Here is a 19,334-nt window from a genome sequence, read left to right as displayed (position 1 = left end):
CTGTGATAGGCCCGGTGAGACGACTTCCATGTCTGTGGCAGTATTCTCCCCATGGTGCTGGCGTGCCGATGATCAGCCTCGAAATGAGGCACTTAATCTTTAGAACATTATTTTCAAACACAAGTACAGGATACTGTTGCTTTTTCATCCCCGATTTCTTCTTAAGTTGAGTTTGCCTTTTTATATTAATGAGAATGTTGACATGGCAACGCTCATCGCAAATCCATAAGCAGTAGCTGAAAGGACATTCCATACTCGTGACGGAAAGTGAGCTTTAACATATACTACAATGATGGAACTAAGTCAATCGGGGAAAGTGTGCAACTGTTTGTAGAATTCCTACAGCCATATCATGGCAATGCTATGTTAAAATCTGTTTTTGGCTGGTGAGTTGGTAGATATTCAGGTTTGCTCTGCAAAAGCCAAATGTACAGAGTGGGCCTCATTGACCCTGGCTGGCGGGGTGGGGGAACTATGGCTTTTTTGATAAATATATTGTTGGTAGGCCTTCGTAAAAAACACAATTTCGGAACGCATTTTCACTAAATATTACTGGGCTGATGATCCAAGCCAGGAATGAAGTGCAAGTCAGTCAAAGGGTGTTAAACTCTGATCAGTATTATTGCTGCTACTTTCTACCAGCTAGTGTTTTTTTTAGATATTATGAACACTGGTTTACAGCCTGAGCACACCATGGGATCTACAGCAACACGTGATACAAACAGAAAACAGTACTTCTATTCCTGGAAACTAGTGCTACAAGAAAGAAAGAAAAGAACATAAATATTATTGCATTACACCACGAGTAGAGTTCCCCCCCCCCCCCCCCTCACATTCTGATGGGAAAACAAAAACATCTAAAATTGTCTGTGCCTTAGGCATTGGTCGCAACACCCCTCAAAAGTTAGTCATTCCATTCACATTAAAAGCCAAAACAAAGTCTTTGAAGAAAAAAAGTTGCAGTATCTGGAACCCCACACTAGATGGGAGAAGAGTGCACAGCATATGGATATACAACTCTGCCACACGTTACAGGCAGGTAATGTTTTCTTGTTGTACAGCGGTCTATAGTTTTGCAGTTAGATTTACACACATTAAATATACATTAGTCTCTGGCGTGGTGGGGTTTTGGTGAGAAGTGGGGAGGAACATTTCTCTGCCCCTTCTTCTGAGGGATGCAGCTCCAGAATTCTAATAGAAACCTGTCTTATTCCTCCACAGAACCCACATGCAGAACATCAAGGACATCACCAGCAGCATCCATTTTGAGGCTTACCGGGTGCGGCGCTTGAATGAGGGAAACGTGCTCTCTAATGGAATGTCTGACAAAGATCACATGTCCAACGAAATGTAATGACCAGCCATTTGTGCAGTGGAACCAAGGTTCTAGTAGAATGTGTTTCATCCTCGCACCTTTCCATCCTGCCATTGTGACTTTGACCAAAATAGAGGAAACTGTCCAGCAAGTATGGCATTCAGGGGGATGTGGATCGGGTTTAAGGTTTGTTCTGGTCTTTGATGACTGGGCGGTGGGGAACTGATGTAACCACTCCATCAACAGACGAGTATGTTAACAATATGCAACTTGTGCCATGACTGGACATTGTGAATTTGTTCCTTGTGCTAAAAGCATCTTATTTACTCATATCGGGGTTGATAGATTCTTGGTGCCTCTCCACATTTCATTTGTGTGCTTCTGTTCTCCTGTCTAATTGTTTGCAAGATTGCAATATACACCTAGGTCTGGGTACCATCCTAGATTCCCCATACTGTTTCCACCTTGCATGTCTTGTTAGAACACTGATGCCGAAACAACAAACGTGGTGGTGGAGAAGACGGCGATGGTTGATTTAGTAGACTTGTTTGAGGTTTCCAGTATTAATCTGTGGGTCACTGCCCTCCTCATCCAGTAAGGATTTATGTTAACCAAGCTGTTTGTAAAATGTGACTTGTTGAAACCCAAGAAATACTCTACCACAACGTGGACAGTGGGTTGAAGGAAATACTTAGATGAACTGTTGATTAAATGATTGCTTTTCAAATGCAGGGAAAAAGCCTAACATGAGTTCCCGGACTTTAAGATGGCCATCAAACTTTTATTTCTGTTGATGCAGCTTTGGAAAGTAACTACTACGTACCAGTGCGCTTACCATCAAACACCATGTTAACTCCACCAAATATTGTATTGTAACCAGCAAAGTCAGGGCAACCATTCATAATTGCGCTGATACCTGTGCTTTTGTGTTGAAGAGTCCTTTTTATGCAATTGTTTCCAATATTTTCTGGTTTCAGTTAGTCCTGCTGGTCCTCTTTCTGCCTCTCTTGAAGCTCTTTTGATTAACAAGTTGGTAAATCAAATAGCTTTTCGTTTTATTTAACAAAGTATAGCCTTAAATAGTAAAAATACATTGTTTGTGGTATACTTTTTAAATAATTGAAATTTATTGACGTTTTTGCTTCAATTACTAGCATATTTTTTGCATGTTCTACTCCTGACCATAGTTCTCAGACTGTACTCTTTGCGTTGTATGGGAAGGCATGGTTCCAAAACATCCTTCGTGTTACAATGGCAAGATCTGAGATCAACCTGGCGGCTAAGATTCACCGTATAACTTGCTTGATTCTCCTTAAATGCATTTGTGAATTTTGCATCCGGAATAGGAAAAGATTTAGCAGGGTTTTTCCCATTAAATGACAACATTGCAGAAGTGAGATGGCAACGCATCGAAGGACCTTACTGAACTAAGCAGACTGGTATGTTTTCGGAAAATGCATCGAGCTCAACTGTTTAATCATTAGACCCCCCTGTTAAATCTCGTGGAGCAGAGCTAAACATATTGATGCAACCTTTGCATTATATTGCAGATTGGAGCTTCTTAAGTTCACACCATTCTATCATCGCCCACACGTGAATTCCCAGGGTTAAAGGTGTGGAGGGCAATCCCTTGCCAAGACTTCCTATTGAGGCATAAAGCACGGAGATCCAATTCCGGTTTTCGGTTGCTAAAAAGTTGACACTGTATGCCTTTGTAAGAGTATACGCTACACTAAAAATTGCAAATTCTGTCCTTTTGGTAAACTGTCCAACACGATGTAAGTGCCTTTTTGTACAGGGAAGTAAGCCTCGCAGTTACTTCAGACTTGTGATTTTTTTTTTTTTTCCTAGCTATGTTTAGGTTAGACATTTTTCATTCAGCTGCTCAAAAAAGCCTTGCTGAAACTGATCAAAATACTTGGTACTCTGGGTCTCTGGGGCCCTATCTCTGTGGAATGTTTAGTTCAGGACTTTTTTTTGTGTCTTAAAAGTTGTGAGTGTTGTCAAGATATTGAATGATTAATGCTCCCAAGGTATGCGGTAGGCTTGGTGATTTGCTGTCTATTTATCCCCTGCGAATTCTGAAAAGCCAGCTGGGCAGGTGGCCTAATTAACCCCTTCACCCAAAAGTGTAGTAAAAGGTTGTTAAGGATGGAGTACAGTGAGGCACGTGCTGGTCTTGGTGACTGTTCTATAGCCCCTCTGGCCTGGTAGGCTATATTCAGATTTCTCCATAGATCGTCAGTCTCCAGAGTTAACTGATAGTTGGCATATTTGTTCATCTTAATGTGCACAGCCCAATGTTCTGAGTTAAAAATGGGGGTTTGGTGTATTATCAGGGTATTAATCTTCAACCCTCTGGTGATTTCTCTTGGTGACGGGAGCCCGCACCTCTTTTGGAAAGTATCTTTTGTGGACAATTCACAAACCCATTTGTGAACAAAATCTTCGCAGGTCTTTGGCTTAGATAAGACAAGTTGTGATGTATGTGCTTGGTGGACGGGAGTTAAAATTTCCCAGTGTTATGTGAAAAGAAGTCTTCAAAGTTACTATTTTGGTGGAACATCTCCAATGTTTGTTTCGAAGTGCAAGATGGTAGTATTACTTCTGGGTAACAGGTGTATTAAGATTGTGTTAAAGAGCTCCCATTTCATCGTTTGTAAACTTTCCATCTCCCATCAAGATGGTTAGGACTCTGCAATACCTTCGAGTGAGCAGACCTCAGACCCCTTGGGCTCTTCCTCAGCATATCATAGGTCCCTGCAGGCCGCATACATGACTCCAGCACAAACTATTCTCTGCTTTATGTACCTCTGGTAGGATGCAAAACTTCAACATTAAGCAAAAGATTTGGGCATCATCCCATAGCTAATTGTTTGGAAGCATGGGAATGTTTGTCAGTCAGTTTGCATGTGAAATGAAGTTGATGGGGGCGAGGAACATGTGAAGAAGGTGGTGTTATGAGCACATTTAGTACTGGTCTTTTAAACCTGTCCCTAAAGGCCATGCTAACTTGTCCATAGAATGCGTTGATGACCCCATAGAGTGTTGGTTAACAAGGTAAATGTCTTTGGAGAAGGTGAATCACCTGAGGGGGGGAAGCAAAGGGTGCAGAAGAGGTAGGTCCTTCTCACAGGTATGCGGTAGCAATAATGCCCGGCAATAATTGCCCTGGTTAGAGAAAATTGTGAAGCCTTACCCAGCCAGGGAATCGGCAGTCACTTAATGCCTGATTTAAGTCAAGTTCATTGCTGAAAGTAAGGAATAATATAGCAAATAATATGCATGTTTTGTGGTCGCTTTAAACTGTTGCTCTGTAATGGTCATTTTCACAGCGAGACCCTCAAATCATGCCTCGGTGCGAGAATCTCCTCCCTTGCTTCATAGACTCTGCCAGTTTGCTTTAAAAAATAAGTTATTTCTTCCCAGGAAGGGAAAATTGCTCTCCTTGGCGAATCTTTGCCTTTAAATGGCCTATGGTATTTAGTTGGCATAAGTTATCCCACTAAAGTTGTTGTGGGTTGCGCTGATGCCATGTTGCGGGCAAAGAGGGGTGCTGCGTACAGTATACCCCTCAGCCTTGGAACACGCTTTCTCCTAACAAGTACAGAACTCTGTAAGGTGGTTGTTGACTTGTTGGAAAAAAGGAAATAAATGATGTACTTGTTGACATGCTATATTCTAGCAAAATGAATAAATGTGTATTAACTAATAGTATATAGATATATATTTCAAATGTAAAGAAAAATCTTAAAATGGAAAAAAAAATCTCATTCATGCACTTCAAGAGCTGTCGGATTTTTTGTTTTTTTTTCCATTGGGTCCAATTGATCCTTCAGCAGGTTCAAGCAAGGAAAGCAATTTTTTATTTCTTCATCATAGCCAGATTTTTTTTTTTTTTAAACTCAAAATAATGTATTCTTTTTGTCACGATTTAATAAAATGCCCTTTGTGTTGGTTATATGCATTGTCAAATTTAGTCCTTTTTGTATAAATAAAAAGCAAAACAAATTTATGTGTTTTAATATGTATTTCCTAAAATAAATGTTGAAAATGCTGAGTTCTGTTTTATTGTTTTATCTTTCTTTGATACATTGGTGGATTTGGGTTGACAGTCTGAGAAACGAATAATTCTCCCATCACATCTTCGTATTTAAACACCGTGGTAGGTAAGCATGTGTTGAGGCATAGTTCGAAGTACCTATGCCCAGGCCCTACCTCTTATGTCTGTGGCGGCAAGAATGTTTGCTTCCTGTGCAGTGTTTGATGGATGTTTGCACTTCTGTTATTCATTTGTTAATGTGAGGAGCTCTGCACTCGAGTTGTGTGTTGAACTTGGGGGCAAACTTTGGGCAATTGCAGTTTCTTCATTGAATTATTTACCTGCGTTAGTATTTTTTTCACCTAATCTTTCAGGTAAAGTTAAGTACTGTTTTGACCCTCCGTTATCTCTTCTAAGCACTGCCTTGTGTAAAAAGATAAGTGTGTGTTTCCTAAAATGTTTACAACCAGCAAAGGCACATTTTCTTACTGCCAGGCAGGCTAGTCTCACTTAACGACAACTCTCTATTGTCAATAGATCTATGCCTAAAATACCTATACGTAGAGTGATATTTGGGTCAGCCCCTTGCTCATCATAGGCTGGCTTTCTTGTCAATTTCATTTTCTTCTTTCCTATTTGATAACTTAACTGATAACTTTGTGTGTCTCCCCGAAAGCTTAGTTTTGGAACCTTACTTTGGATTGTATGACCTGTATACTTCCTGGTTGTTATTGAGAAACATTTTTTTTTCTTTTCTGCACTCCGCGAGTGGTTTCTTGCTCTTACCGTGTGTGCGTATTCCTGTTCCATATCCTCACCACCTGGTTTGTGCTATTCCCCCAACCCACAGGTAATCCGTTGCTGCTCTTTGAGGACAAAGAGTTTCTTTTTGAGGGATTCTTCTAACATGAACAGTAGCTATACACACTTATGCAAGAAACTGGCAAATTTGGGCTTTTTTGCTAGTATATCAGACACTGTTGACCACATTTTAATGTGAAAAATCTTCGCTCACCTTGTGTATCTTGGCCATTGGAGCTCGGCAATAACTGGAGATGGTGCATGTGGCTGTTGTGCATAACAAATCAGCCAGTATATTGATACAGTGAATAACAACTTACATTCTTTCACGTACGTCAAATAAAAGTTAAATATGTATGAAAAATAAATTGAAAAAGAGGTTCAGAAATTTATAAAAAAATAGCATGTCTGTTGCATGAAAACCGAAGGAAACCTAAAGCACAGGAAGGAAATTTAATGATGGAAGTTAACTATGTAAATCGGTGTTAAAAATCAACATTACATCCAAATTAACTAATTAAGGTAATGTTTTCCTGCATTATTATTTTAATAAGTGGCAAAATAAGGAAGGTTCTAATGTGTCTTGATCAAAATTAGATTTGTCAGGACACTGCCTCCAATTGGATAGAAGTTTTAGGTTTGCCTGTGGTGTTATTTCACTGATCTGACCGAAGCCAATGTCATGGTTATTTGGCTCAAACTTTACATATAAAGTAAAGACCTCTAAACTTAAAGTTCTAACTCGTTAGACTCCAGACACATTCTGACTGTTTTTTGGATTCAGTCTATTTCAGGATTCCAGCCCTCTGTTGACAGATTATTCCATGCACGTCCACAGTTTTCTCAGAATTCACATTACATTCCCTCATAAGCCATATCCTCTAGGAGCAAACGTTCTCACAAGCCTAACAGAATGGATGCAGAACTCGTATCCTTGGAGAACAAGTGAAGGAGGCTAACTGAATAGATCCCTGGTGGAAGCCCTTTTTGAGGAGGTGCATCAAGTGGGGCAAGACAGAGCAATGCCCAAGTAGCTTCTTCACAGCTGTAAAGAAACATTCAGTGGTTACTCACGTTGTCGAGTCTTGGATAGCTGAAAAGTGATGGCTCTGAACTAGTAGAGACCTTGGATAGTGAATATTTAGCCCATACTAACAACCCTTAATGCTCCTACTTTTGCAGACAAGTGGTATAAGTAATACCCTGTGGCATTTGATTTCCAGCTGTTCAAATTCCCTAGAGATGTTCATGTAAAACTGTTTCTTGGGAGTGGGGCTTCTGAAATGAAAATGGCTACTCTCCACCTGAAACTGATCGGACAATACAGACAACCTTCCACAAATGGATTCATGCAGCAAGATCACTAAAAACTTCCCAGGGAATAGAGGTAGTGGAGACAACCCACTAATTCCGCTGTCACTTTCCTACCCATTCAATAGAATGATTTGATCAGCTAAGAGTTGGCTTAATTCTTACTACGCGCTATGGGATGAGCGAATTAGATTTAACTTCAACTCTATTCTTTACTGGAAAATATACAAAAACTGTATTCTATATCTTAAAAAAAACAAAAAACCGGAGTGGTGTCCAGGTAACTGAAGGGACAATTGCATTGGACTAATAGCCAAGCAGTGTCTGCTCCGTGGACAAATGGTTTGTGGTGCATAAGCATCTTATGATGCCCTAGAGTGGGCTTCAGATTCTTCCCACCCCCAGACTTGGCATGGGGCTGTGGTAATCATCCCACAGTTAAGCCGTGGCAGTGAGAATTGAATGTAGTTACAGGATTTAGTTCATCCCTGAAGTGCTGGAATCTGAGGTGATTGCAGGTGCGCTGGAGGTCACGGTTTCCTCTGGCCTCGTTTAGAATTCTGCTATCATGGTTAGTACCACTGCTTGGATACAGAGGCTCACAGGTAATGGTGGGCCACCTAAGGAGAGGTGCCGTGAATGGGGGTGGGGAGGGAGGGAGGTCACACACGAATGCCCTCTTAATTACAGTAGGTTGTGAGCTTCATGATCAATATGCAGCTGCCTCCAAAAAAAAGGTGCTGTAGCAAAGCCATACCAACCAGAATGCTCTTTCCATAGGGCCTCCTTCTTGAAAACACCACGTGTGTTGCTCAGGTTCTTTTGGGATGCAGAGACTCCAGACTCCTTCTTACTTAGTTGAGATGGGTAGCTCATGGCTCCAAAGGCCTGCTGGTGAGGGTTCTCAGCAATGCAGGCAGAAGCAGCCTTTTTCAGTTGGTCTTGGCAGCATAACATGTATCCGTAGTCCCTGTGTTATGATTCTTAACTGTCAAAGGGAGGCTGTCACAGACTCTGCCTCTTCTTTCTCTCCTGCATAGTGTAGAGTGTTCAGCTAAGAGCTGAGCACTACTTGTGCTGCAAGGGTCCACTTCTATTCACTCCTGAGGCATTTAGATGAAGTCCACCCTGAAATTTAAAGTTGTCACCAGGATATAAGTGGTAACAAATCCTGGGAATATGACATTTCTATTTGGAAGAACCATAACTACGTGGCAAAAAGTGCAGGGGAACTGGCAGCAGCATAGAATACAGAAAGTGTGTGTGGGATGGGGTCAGCCATTGATGGCAGTTCTGCTGCTTAAGTGTCCTGTCTTGGTCCTGCCTGTTGGCCATTGTATTGTTCAGGCCCTAAGTGCGGCAAGTATGCCCAGACATGGGTCCCAGGCTCACTATGTCACTGGATTCAAGCTAGCCTGGCTGATGAAGGGTGATACCCTGAAACGGTCCCTGGATGCTTGTTTCCGGTCCAGGGAGGACCTAGCCTGGAAGTTCAGGCTGAACTGTTCCCATGGGGAACAGGGTCAAGACTGATTTGCATATGGCTGGGTCCAAACTGGGGTGGCGTGGTAAGCAAAATAATTGATGGATTAAACCCACATCTGTGACTGGGGGTGAATGTTTGATTGGTTCTGCATTCCGTCCATAATTTGTGTTGGTTTGCTTTGGTAGCTGCAAGAGATGTGGTGCAACTGGGAGTACTGTCCTGCGTGGGAAGGCAAGGGCTTACCTTCACCAAAGTTGGACAGCTGGCAGGGAGGACCAAGGGGACCACTCCAGTTCACCACCCATGATGCAGGATCCACGCAGCTCAGGGTGAGAGTAGATCAACTCAGCGGGTCATCGTTGCAGATGGTGCAGGAGAGTGACTCCTTCACTCCAAGGGGGATTCCTTCTTGCTTCTTGTGCAGACTGAAGACTTGCCACCCTCTGAGAGAATGCACAGCTGGGGAAGTGTTGCAGTTGCTGGAAGGAGCAGGCGAAACAATGTTGCAAGGCAAAGTCGTCGCTGGACCTGCAGATTGTAGGTTCCTGTGAAGTCCAGTTGCGGTTCCAGTGGCCAGAAGTCGGACATTGCTGATGAGTCCTGCTGGAATCTTACAAGTTGAATCTGAGAACCCACCCAAGAGGGAGACCCTCAATAACCCTGTAAGGTGGATTGGTAACCTAGCCAGGTGACCACCTACCAGGAGGGGGGGTCTGATATCACCTGCCTCACCTGGCCACTCAGATGCTCCCAGAGGCCTCTGCCCACCTTGGATTCAAGATGGCAGAATCAAGGGATACTCTGGATGAGCTCTGGGCACCATCCCTGGGGTGGTGATGGACAGGGGAGTGGTCACTCCCCTTTCCATTGTCCAGTTTCACGCCAGAGCAGGGACTGGATGTCCCTGAACCGTGCAGATTGGTTTAGGCAAGGAGGGTACCAAATGTGCCCTTCAAAGCATACCGGTGGCTTGGGGAGGTGACCCCTCCCAAGCCATGTAACACCTATTTACAAAGGGAGAGGATGTTACCTTCCCTCTCCTTTTTCCCCCTCCCCCAAGGGAAATCCTTTGTTCTGTATTCCTGGGCTTGAGCGGTTAAGCAGCAGGCGGGCAGAAGCCTGCCTGAGGGGTGGCAGCAGCTTGGGCTGCCCAGAAAACCCCAGAAAGCTGGTAGTAGCAATGCTGGGGGTCCTCTAAGGAGCCCCCAGAATGCATGGAATCATACTTCCAATACTGGCAACAGTATTTGGGTATGATTCCAACATGTTTGATACCAAACATACCTAGGTTCAGAGTTACCATTATGTAACTTGACATAGGTAGTGACCTATGTGCAGTACACGCGAAATATGGCGTCCCCGCACTCACCAAGTCCATAGAAAAAGGAGCTGGAGTTTGTAGGGGCACCTCTACCATGCAGGGGTGCCCTCGCACACAGGTACCTGCACCCTGCCGTCTGCACTTGGAGTGACTCAGTGACCTGTAATAAAAAGGGTGCATGTACCCTTTCACGCAGTCGGCAATGGGAGGCCTGCAGAAAAACTTTGCATGGGCTCCTTATGGGTGGCATAATACATGCAGCAGCCCACGGGGGACCCCTGGTGCCCCAATTCCCTGGGTACCATATACTAGAGACATATAAGGGAGCACCAGTATGCCAAATGTGAGGTGTGTGTGGTTCAAACAACCAAATTTAAAAGAGAGAGAGCATAGTCATTGGGGTGCTGGTAACCATGCCAGAAAGAGTACTTTCCTATACAACCCCCCCCACCACCACCACCACCAACGAAGGACAATAAGGCTAACCTTGGCCAGATGATTCTTCATTGTGTAAGTGGAAATATCTGGAGAGTCCATCAGCACTGGAGTGGTTACTCCCAGGTCTATGTTCCACTGGATAGTCTATTCCCTGTACGGATATGGACCACCTCAACAGTTTGGTATTTTCACCTTTCCCCTTTTTTAACCATAGAAGGGGCTTGTGGTCTGAACAAGGAAGTGAGTGCCAAACAAGTATGGCTTAAGCTTCTTCAAAGCACAAACCACAGCAAAGGCCTCCCATTCTATGGCTGACCAACACTTTTCCCTGGGGATTACCCTTCTGCTTATAAGAGCTACATATTGGTCCTGGCCCTCTGTATTAGGTTGTGACACAACTGCCCCAACCCCTGCCTCAGAAGCATCTGTCTGAAACTATGAACTGCTTGGAGTAGTCAGGGCTTCTTAAAATCTGTGCAGAGCAGATGGCCTGGTTGAGATCTTTAATAGCGTTTTGACAGTTAGCTGTCCATAAAACTTTCATGGGCATTTTCTTTGAGGTGAGGTCATTAAGAGGTACTACAATGGAGCCATAGTTCTTAATGAACCTCCTGTAGTACCCAGTGAGGCCTAAAAAGGCTCTCACCTGGGTCTGAGTAGTAGGGGGAGTCCAATCCAAAATGGCTTGAATCTTCCCCTGCAGTGGCTGAATCTGGCCCCCCCCACCTACTGGGTGGCCCAGATATACAACTTTTCTCTCCCCTATCTGGCACTTAGAGGCCTTGATAGTGAGGCCTGCTTCCTGCAGAGCTGCCAAAACATTCCACAGGTGGACCAGGTGATCCTCCCAGGTGAAGCTAAAGACAGCTATGTCATCAAGATAAGCTGCACTATAGGCTTCCAATCCTTGGAGGACTGTATTCATCAACCTCTGAAATGTGGCAGGTGCATTTTTTCAAGCCAAAGGGCATCACTGTAAAGTGATAGTGCCCTCCAATGGTTGAAAATGCTATTTTGGGTTTAGTATAATTTGATAATTTGATCTGCCAATAGCCAGCAGTTAAATCAAATGTGCTCAGATACTTGGCAGATGCTAGTGAATCTATTGGCTCAGCTGCCCTAGGATAGGATGAACATCTGTTTTTGTTACAGTGTTGAACCCTCTATAGCCAACACAAAACCTAATTTCTCTTTGCCAAATTGGGAGTGAGGTTTTGGGACTGTAACCACAGGACGAGCCCAAGGGCTGTCTGACTGCTTAATGGCTCCCAGGTCTAGCATCATCTGAACTTCAGATTTGATGTAGTCTCTGACATGGTCAGGTTGCCTGTAACATTTACTTTTTATTGGCAAACTGTCAATGGTGTGTTCACACCAAGTAGTTTGACCAGATGTCAATGAGAGCAGTTCTGAGAACTGTCCCAGGGGAGTCCTGGAGTCATCTTTTTGTGACTTAAAAAGGCAGTTAGCAAGGACTACCCCATCAACAGAGCCATCAGCTGCAGTGGGGGAGAAGAGGTCAGGGAGCGGGACACTCTTCCTGTTCCTCATCAGTAGCCATGAGCAGAGTCATATCAGCCCTGTCATATTAGGGCTTAAGGCAGTTCACATGAAGTACCCCGAGAGGGCTTCTGGGAGTGCCTAGGTCCACCAGGTAGGTGACCTCACCCTTTTTCTCCACTATTGTGTGGGGACCACTCCACTTGTCCTGGAGTGGCCTAGGAGGCGCAGGCTCCAGGACCCACACTTTCTGTCCTGGCTGGTATATAGTCAGTACAGCCTTCAGGTCATACTACTGCTTTTGCAGCTCATGGCTGGCCTGAAGGGTTTTAGTGGCCTTCTTCATATACTCAGCCATCACTGATCCGAGGCCAAGTACATAGTCCACTGTGTCTTGCTTGAGAGGTTGTTTCCAGCCTTCTCTTACAAGAGGACCCCTAACAGGGTGCCCAAACATAAGTTGAAATGGGCTGCAGCCCACACCCTTCTGAGGAACCACCCTATAGGCGAAGAGGAGGCATGGCATTAGGACATCCCATCTCCTGAGTTTTTCAGAGAGTCCCATGATTATGCTTTTGAGAGTTATTAAATCTCTCTACCAAACTAGTGGTTTGGGGTGGTGAGAGGTGGTGAACTTATAAGTAACACCACATTCCTTCCACATTGCTTTCAGGTATACACTGCAACAGCTGTAGTAGTGCTAAGAGAACTAGCTTCTGGGTACCTGTTGGCATGGACCACCACCACTAGAATGAATCAGTTCCCAGAGGCTGTGGGTGGGTCTAGGGGGCCAACAATATCCAACACTCTCAAAGGGTACCCCAACCATTGGAAGTGGAATTAAGGGGGCCTTTGAGGTACCACCTGGCTTGACAGGTGACACATGAGTGACAAAACTCCTTTGTGTCTTCTGACATGTGAGGCCAGTGAAAGTGAGGGTCAAGTCTGTCCTAAGTTTTGATTTGCCCCAGGTGACCTACCAGGGGAGTGTCATGTGCTAGGGTTAACAAAGAATCTCTGTACTGCAGAGGGACCACCAACCTCTTGGAGGCACTAGATTTGGGTCCCCTTGGCTCTAACTCCAAGTGGTTGTCTTCCCAATACATCTTGTGGGTGCCACTGACATCCCCTGCCTTTTGAGTGACAGCTTGCTGCCTCAATTCCTCCAGTGTGGGACAAGTCTTTTGTGCCATACTGAAATCCTCCCTAGCAGCCCGCCGCACTTAAAGCTCAACTGTGTCAGCTTGTAGCTCTTTTGTTGGAGGTTCTGCCAGGGGAGTGGATTCTTCCCCCTCTGGGTTTGAACCCTCACTGGAGGCTGGAGTTGGGGGCACTTTCTTGCCATTTCTACTCTTAGGTTTGGGTAGGTCTTGGGCCATTGTTCGAGGCTCCAAGTTTCCCTGCCATTTTTGTTTTTTTGCCTGTGCTGTAGTCCAGGCAAAAATGTGCTTTGGGATGCCCAGCATTGCTGCATTGACCTCTAACTCCATTTCAGTCAAAGCTGAAGTCTCTAAGTCATTCCCTAATAGACACTCTACAGGTAGGTCTGTGGACACCACTACTTCTTTAGGACCAGTAATGCCCCCACCTGAAATCAACAACTGCCATGGGGTGGCACAGTGTTGGTATGAGCATTAGTCACGTGGTACTGGTGACCAAGTAGGTGTTGCTCAGGAGACACCAGTCTTTCATCACCATAGTGACACTGGCACCTGTTTCCCTGTAGGCCTCAGCCTCAACACCATTTATCAGAGGGTGCTGCCTGTACTTGCCCATATTAAGGGGACAGGCAGCAAGGTTGGCAAAGTCTGTGCCCCCATCAGGGACTAACACTGCTTCTGTTGTCTCTCTAACCAACCCAGACCCCACTACAGTCCCTAAAGTGAGCCCAGCTACACCCTTAGACTGACTACTGTTAGTAGTCCCATCACTACTGCTATTGCTAGGGGCATTAGAAATAGAAGTAGAAGTGGGGTTGGTAGTGGTGGGGTTGGTGCCTTTCGTAAGGCAGGAGCTGTCTCCTGGCCAATGGCCTTTGTTTTTACAGACATAACACCAAGGCTTTTTGAAGCTGGAGGAAGAGGATTTGCCCCCACCCCTATGATGAAGACTCTTCAGATTTGTCCCCACCCTTCTCCTGGTGCTTACCTGTTTGTTTCTTTTTGTGGTCGCCCCCTGTGTGAGCTTTTCTTCTCACTCTGGTGTGGACCCATTTGTCTTCCTTCTGTTCCAATTCTTGGAGAGAGGTCAGAAAAGAGGCCACCAGGTACTGATGCAACAAATCAGTCACATAGTTATTCAAAATATGCTCTTAAGATGAGGTTGTACAAGCCCTGATAATCACTGACCTTTCTCCCATGCAACCAGCCTTCCAGAGCTTTCACAGAACAGTCCACAAAATCTACCCAATCTTGGGAGGACTCTTTCCTGGTCTCCCTGAACTTTATCCTGCATTGTTCAGTGGTTAGACCAAACCCATCCAGAAGTGCTGTTTTGAGAACTGTGTAATTTTCTGCATCCTCTTTTCTGACAGGAGTCTTGCCCTACCCTTGTCAGAGAAGGAGAGCCACAAAATAGCAGCCCCCTGCCTTTGTGGGACCCTCCATACCTTACATGCCCTCTCCAAAGCAGTGAACCACTTGTAAATGTCATCCCCCACCTTGTTCATGTTTCTGGTGTCAGAAGAGTCCTCCCTGGCCCTAAGCTCCCTGAAACTAAAACTGCTGCCACCATGGGATGGTAATCCCAAATCAAATCCCACCTCTCTCTGCTGCAAAGGCCTTCCTATGTAGGGCTAGCTGTTGTAGCCTCAGCTTGGCCTCCTCCAGTCTTGGTTGCCTGAGTTTCTTATCTAGGGAGTCTTCTCCTGAAGTTGAGCACTGTGTCCCCTCAGATACTGAGGAGACAGAGTGAACAGAGCAGGATCTGCCCCTATTCTTATTTATCCTCTCAACCGACCCTCTGGGCACAAAGGGGGGGGGGGGGGGGTGCTACGTATATAGCTTCTCCTCATTCTACCAGTAGAGCTCCCAGCAGGGCTCTTGGGTTTACTAAGGGCTCTCTGATCCTCTAAGGGACCCCTCTGACCCTCCTCAGTGTCTAGGTCCTGTCTTTCTAACAATGGGAGGGGTGAGAAACTGCATCCTGCTGCTGCTAACTGCCAGCATTGTCCCGGTCTGCCTGGAACAGCAGGCCTAGGAGCAGACTCTTGTTAAAGTTCCTACCTGCCTTTAGTTCCTTTCAGAATACAATTCTCTGAGCTCCTGAAAGGTGAGACCCACATATGGTGAGTCCATGGCCTGGGATGTGTTGCCCACTAAAGACATGGGTGGTCATTACAACCTCGGCGGTCTTTTTACAAGACCGCAGAGGGACCGCCGTGCTGAAGACCGCCAGTACAGGCGGTTTTCCGCTCGGCGCATTATGACCGCTGGCAGCCCTCTGTCCTTTTCCGGACGGAGAGCCGCCAGCAGCCATACTGGCGGACGGCGGGGAAGTGGAGGTAGCTCCACCTCCACCGGCATGTCAACAGAACACCGCCCACTGAATCACGTCCTGTGATTCGGTGTGGCGGTGTTCTGTTGACGGGGTGCTGGCGGCGGAGCTGCCCCTATGGATCCCGTCCCCTCCCGGAGGATCAACGGACCAGGTAAGTTGATCGTCCGTTAGGGGAGGGGTTGTGGGGGGTGTTGTGTGATGTGTGGGTGCATGGGGGTGTGCGTGTGGGTATGTAGAGGGGGTGTGTGAGTGCGTGTATGCATGCGGGGGTGTTGTGTGTTTGGAAATGAGTGCATGTCTGTCTGTATGGATGTGTGCGTGTATGTCTGAATGTAGGGGTGTGCGTATGACTGTGTGTGTGGCTGTTGGCATGTATGTTGGTGTGTGTGCGGGTATGTGTGTTGGTGGTGCGTGCGTGTCGGGTGTGAATGTGTAATGTAATGTGTGGGGTAGGGGTGGGGAGGGGGGTCCTGCCACCTTTGGGGTGGCAGGGGTGGTGCGGGGTGTAGGGGAAGGACTCGGGGTGGGGGAGACCCCTATCAGTGCCAGGGAAAGAGTTCCCTGGCACTGATAGTGCTCACCGCCATGGATTTCATGGCGGTTCCTAAACCCATGAAATCCATGGCGATCAGCCGGGTCATGATACCGCCGGCGGTATTGTGACGACCGCCGGGCTGGAGACCCTGGTCTCCAGCCCGGCGGTCGGATCGGGGAAGTGGCGGATGACCATGGTAGTAACCGCCATGGTCATAATTCCAAAGTGTTTACCGCCAGCCTGTTGGCGGTAAGACCGCCGCTTCTACGTCAACCACCAGGGTTGTAATGAGGGCCATGATGTGTAGTTAGAGTGGTGTAGGTGTTCGTAATTACCTTAATTCTTAGTCTCCCTACAGAAGCTTGGAGCAAGGGGTATGCCTAAACCCCTAGGTTACCCAAACATGGGGACTAATTCAGTAACAGTACAGTGTGTACCCATAGTCTCTAAGTGGTCTTTCTTGTGGAAAGTACCAAGTGACAAAGTGGTAAGGCAATTGCAAGTGCTTATCCCACCGCTGCACCACCAATGTAGGAAGCTGGCCTGGTGTGTGGTGGGTATGTGTGGTACCTACACCTTATACCAGGTCCAGGGTTCCCCTATCAGTGAAGTGCAGTCAGTGCCTAGAAGCCAGGCTCTTATAGAGGTAGCTGTAGATGAGGAGTTAAGGCTTATTTAGGAGACGTTCAAAGCTCGTGCATTACCACTGTAGTCACATAGCACTTACACACAAAAGAACCACACAGTGTTACAAAAATAAAGGTACTTTATTTTAGTGACACAATTTCCAAAAGTACTAGATAGGCAACTCTCCAATAAGAGGTACATAAAACACACTAAATATGTACACTAGTAATCATAAATATGCAAAAATAGCAGTATGGCAATAGACAATAGTGACCCTAGGGTATCCCAAACCATATAATAAAAAAATGGAATGCGAATGCAGGAGCCCTACCCTGGTAAGTGGAATCTGTAGAGGGGAGCTGGAGGAACTAGGAAACCTAAAAGGTAAGTACCACAGTTCCCCCCCACCCCCCCGCGACCAGGGAGATAGGAGTAAGTTACTGGTTTTTCCCCCAAACCACCAAAAGGACTGAAAAGAAGACGAAGAATGTACCACCCAGACAAGACTGCAAGAAACCAGCAGTGGATTCCTGAAGAGGAAGACCTGAAAAACAAGGGGACCATGTCCAGAGCTTGTGAAAGTGTCCGGTGGTGGCAGGAGCCACTACACCACCCAACTGTGGTTACAGGAGTTGGTCGATGGTAGGAAAAAGATGGCCAACAATGCAGCCCTGGAGTGGGTGAAGAGTTCCTGGGGGATGCAGTCCACATCCCACACTGGATGGAAGATTGCAGTCAATCCGTGGCGTGGAAGTCACCAACAGGCTTTGGCAAAGGCCAGAGTTGCAGTAGATTAAAAGTGGAGCTGCCGGGGACCAGCAAGGTTCAGGAGGACTCAACCCACAAAAGGGAGCCACAGGGTACCCTCAGCAAGGCAGAGAATCCACAGAAGAAGAGGCAACCCCCTCAGAATACCCACTGGAAGAGGACCCATGAGTCGCAGAGGAGCCCACACAGCACAACTGGAGAAGGGTTCCACACTGCAGGAGAAGCACACAGAGGGCTGTGCATCGTAGGGAAGAGTGCTGGGACAACAAGCAATCTGAAGAGCCCTTGGAGGAGATGCCAACAAGCCTTGGTAGCTGCAAGAGACGTGGTGCACAGGAGTACTGTCCTGCGTGGGAAAGCAAGGGCTTACCTTCACCAAAGTTGGACAGCTGGCAGAGAGGAACAAGGGGACCACTCCAGACTACCACCCGTAATGCAGGATCCATACAGCTCAGCGTGAGAGGAGATCCACGTACCCTGTTGTTTCAGATGGTGCCTGCGGATGCAGGGGAGCAACTCCTTCATTCCAAGGGATATTCCTTCTTGCTTCTTGTGCAGACTGAAGACTTGCCACCCGTAGAGGATGTACAGCTGGGGAAATGTTGTAGTTGCTGGAAGGAGCCAGAGAAACAATGTTGCAGGGCGAAGTCGTCTCTGGATCTGCAGATTGTAGGTTCCTGTGAAGTCCAGTTGTGGTTCCAGTGGCCAAAAGCTATAGTAGACATTGCAGAGGAGTCCTGCTTGAATCTTGCAAGTCAAATCTGAGGACTCACCCAAGAGGGAGACCCTAAATAGCCCTGGAAGGGGGATTGGTCACCTAGCGAGGTGACCACCTATCAGGAGGGGGCTCTGACGTCACCTGCCTGACCTGGCCACACAGATGCTCCGAGAAGCCTCTGCCCATCTTGAATTCAAGATGGCAGAATCAAGGGATCCTCTGGAGGAGCTCTGGGCACCACCACTGGGGTGGTGATGGACAGTGGAGTGGTCACTCCCCTTTCCCCATTCTGCAGTTTCGTGCCAGAGCAGGGACTGGAGGTCCATGCGTACAATGGCGTCCCTACACTCACGAAGTCCATGAAAATGGAGCTGGAGTTCATGGGGGCACCTCTGCCCATGCAGGGGTGCCCTCACACACAGGTACCTGCACCCTGCCCTCTGGGCTAGGAGGGCCTAACCCAGGGGTGACTTACAGTGACCTAGTGCAGTCACTTATAGTGAAAATGGTGCATGCACCTTTTCACGCTGCCTGCAATAGCAGGCCTGCAGATACACTTTGCATGGGGTCCTCATGGATGACATAAAACATGCTACAGCCCATGGGGGACCCCTGATGCCCCAATGCCCTGGGTACTGGGGAATCATATACTAGGGACTTATATGGGGACACCAGTATGCCAAATGTGAGGTGTGTGTGGTCCAAGCAACCAAATTTAAAAGGGAGAGAGCATAGTCACTGGGGTCCTGGTTAGCAGGGTCCCAGTGAACACAGTCAAAACATACAAACAACAGGCAAATCATGGGAGTAACCATGCCAGAAAGAGGGTACTTTCCTACAGTTTTCCTCTTCAACATCTGCATTCATTCTAGAATTGTTCATAATCCCTTTTCTGCTACCCTGCGTTTGCTTTTTCCCATTCTACCACTTTGCATTCGAGTCATTCCATTCACTCTAGTGTTCCCAGATTGAAC

At 46.4% G+C, this 19,334-nt stretch overlaps 1 protein-coding gene across 7 annotated transcripts in view; it reads left to right on the top strand.

The window, feature by feature from the left end:
* The window catches only part of SEPTIN9 (septin 9), a 629,083-nt gene extending 623,708 nt beyond the window's left edge, over positions 1-5,375 (top strand). For all 7 annotated transcript variants that reach the window (XM_069200262.1, XM_069200264.1, XM_069200263.1 and 4 more), the window contains one exon: positions 1,222-5,375. In XM_069200262.1, coding sequence (XP_069056363.1) covers positions 1,222-1,354 — 133 coding nt within the window. In that variant the 3' untranslated portion in view covers positions 1,355-5,375. The remainder of the gene's footprint in view (positions 1-1,221) is intronic.
* The last annotated feature ends 13,959 nt before the right edge of the window (positions 5,376-19,334 follow it).

The sequence above is a fragment of the Pleurodeles waltl genome, chromosome 7, assembly GCF_031143425.1.
Source record: "Pleurodeles waltl isolate 20211129_DDA chromosome 7, aPleWal1.hap1.20221129, whole genome shotgun sequence".
NCBI classification, from domain to species: domain Eukaryota; kingdom Metazoa; phylum Chordata; class Amphibia; order Caudata; family Salamandridae; genus Pleurodeles; species Pleurodeles waltl.
The sequence above is the reverse complement of the archived record's forward strand: the minus strand, read 5'-3'. Positions and strand labels throughout refer to the sequence as shown.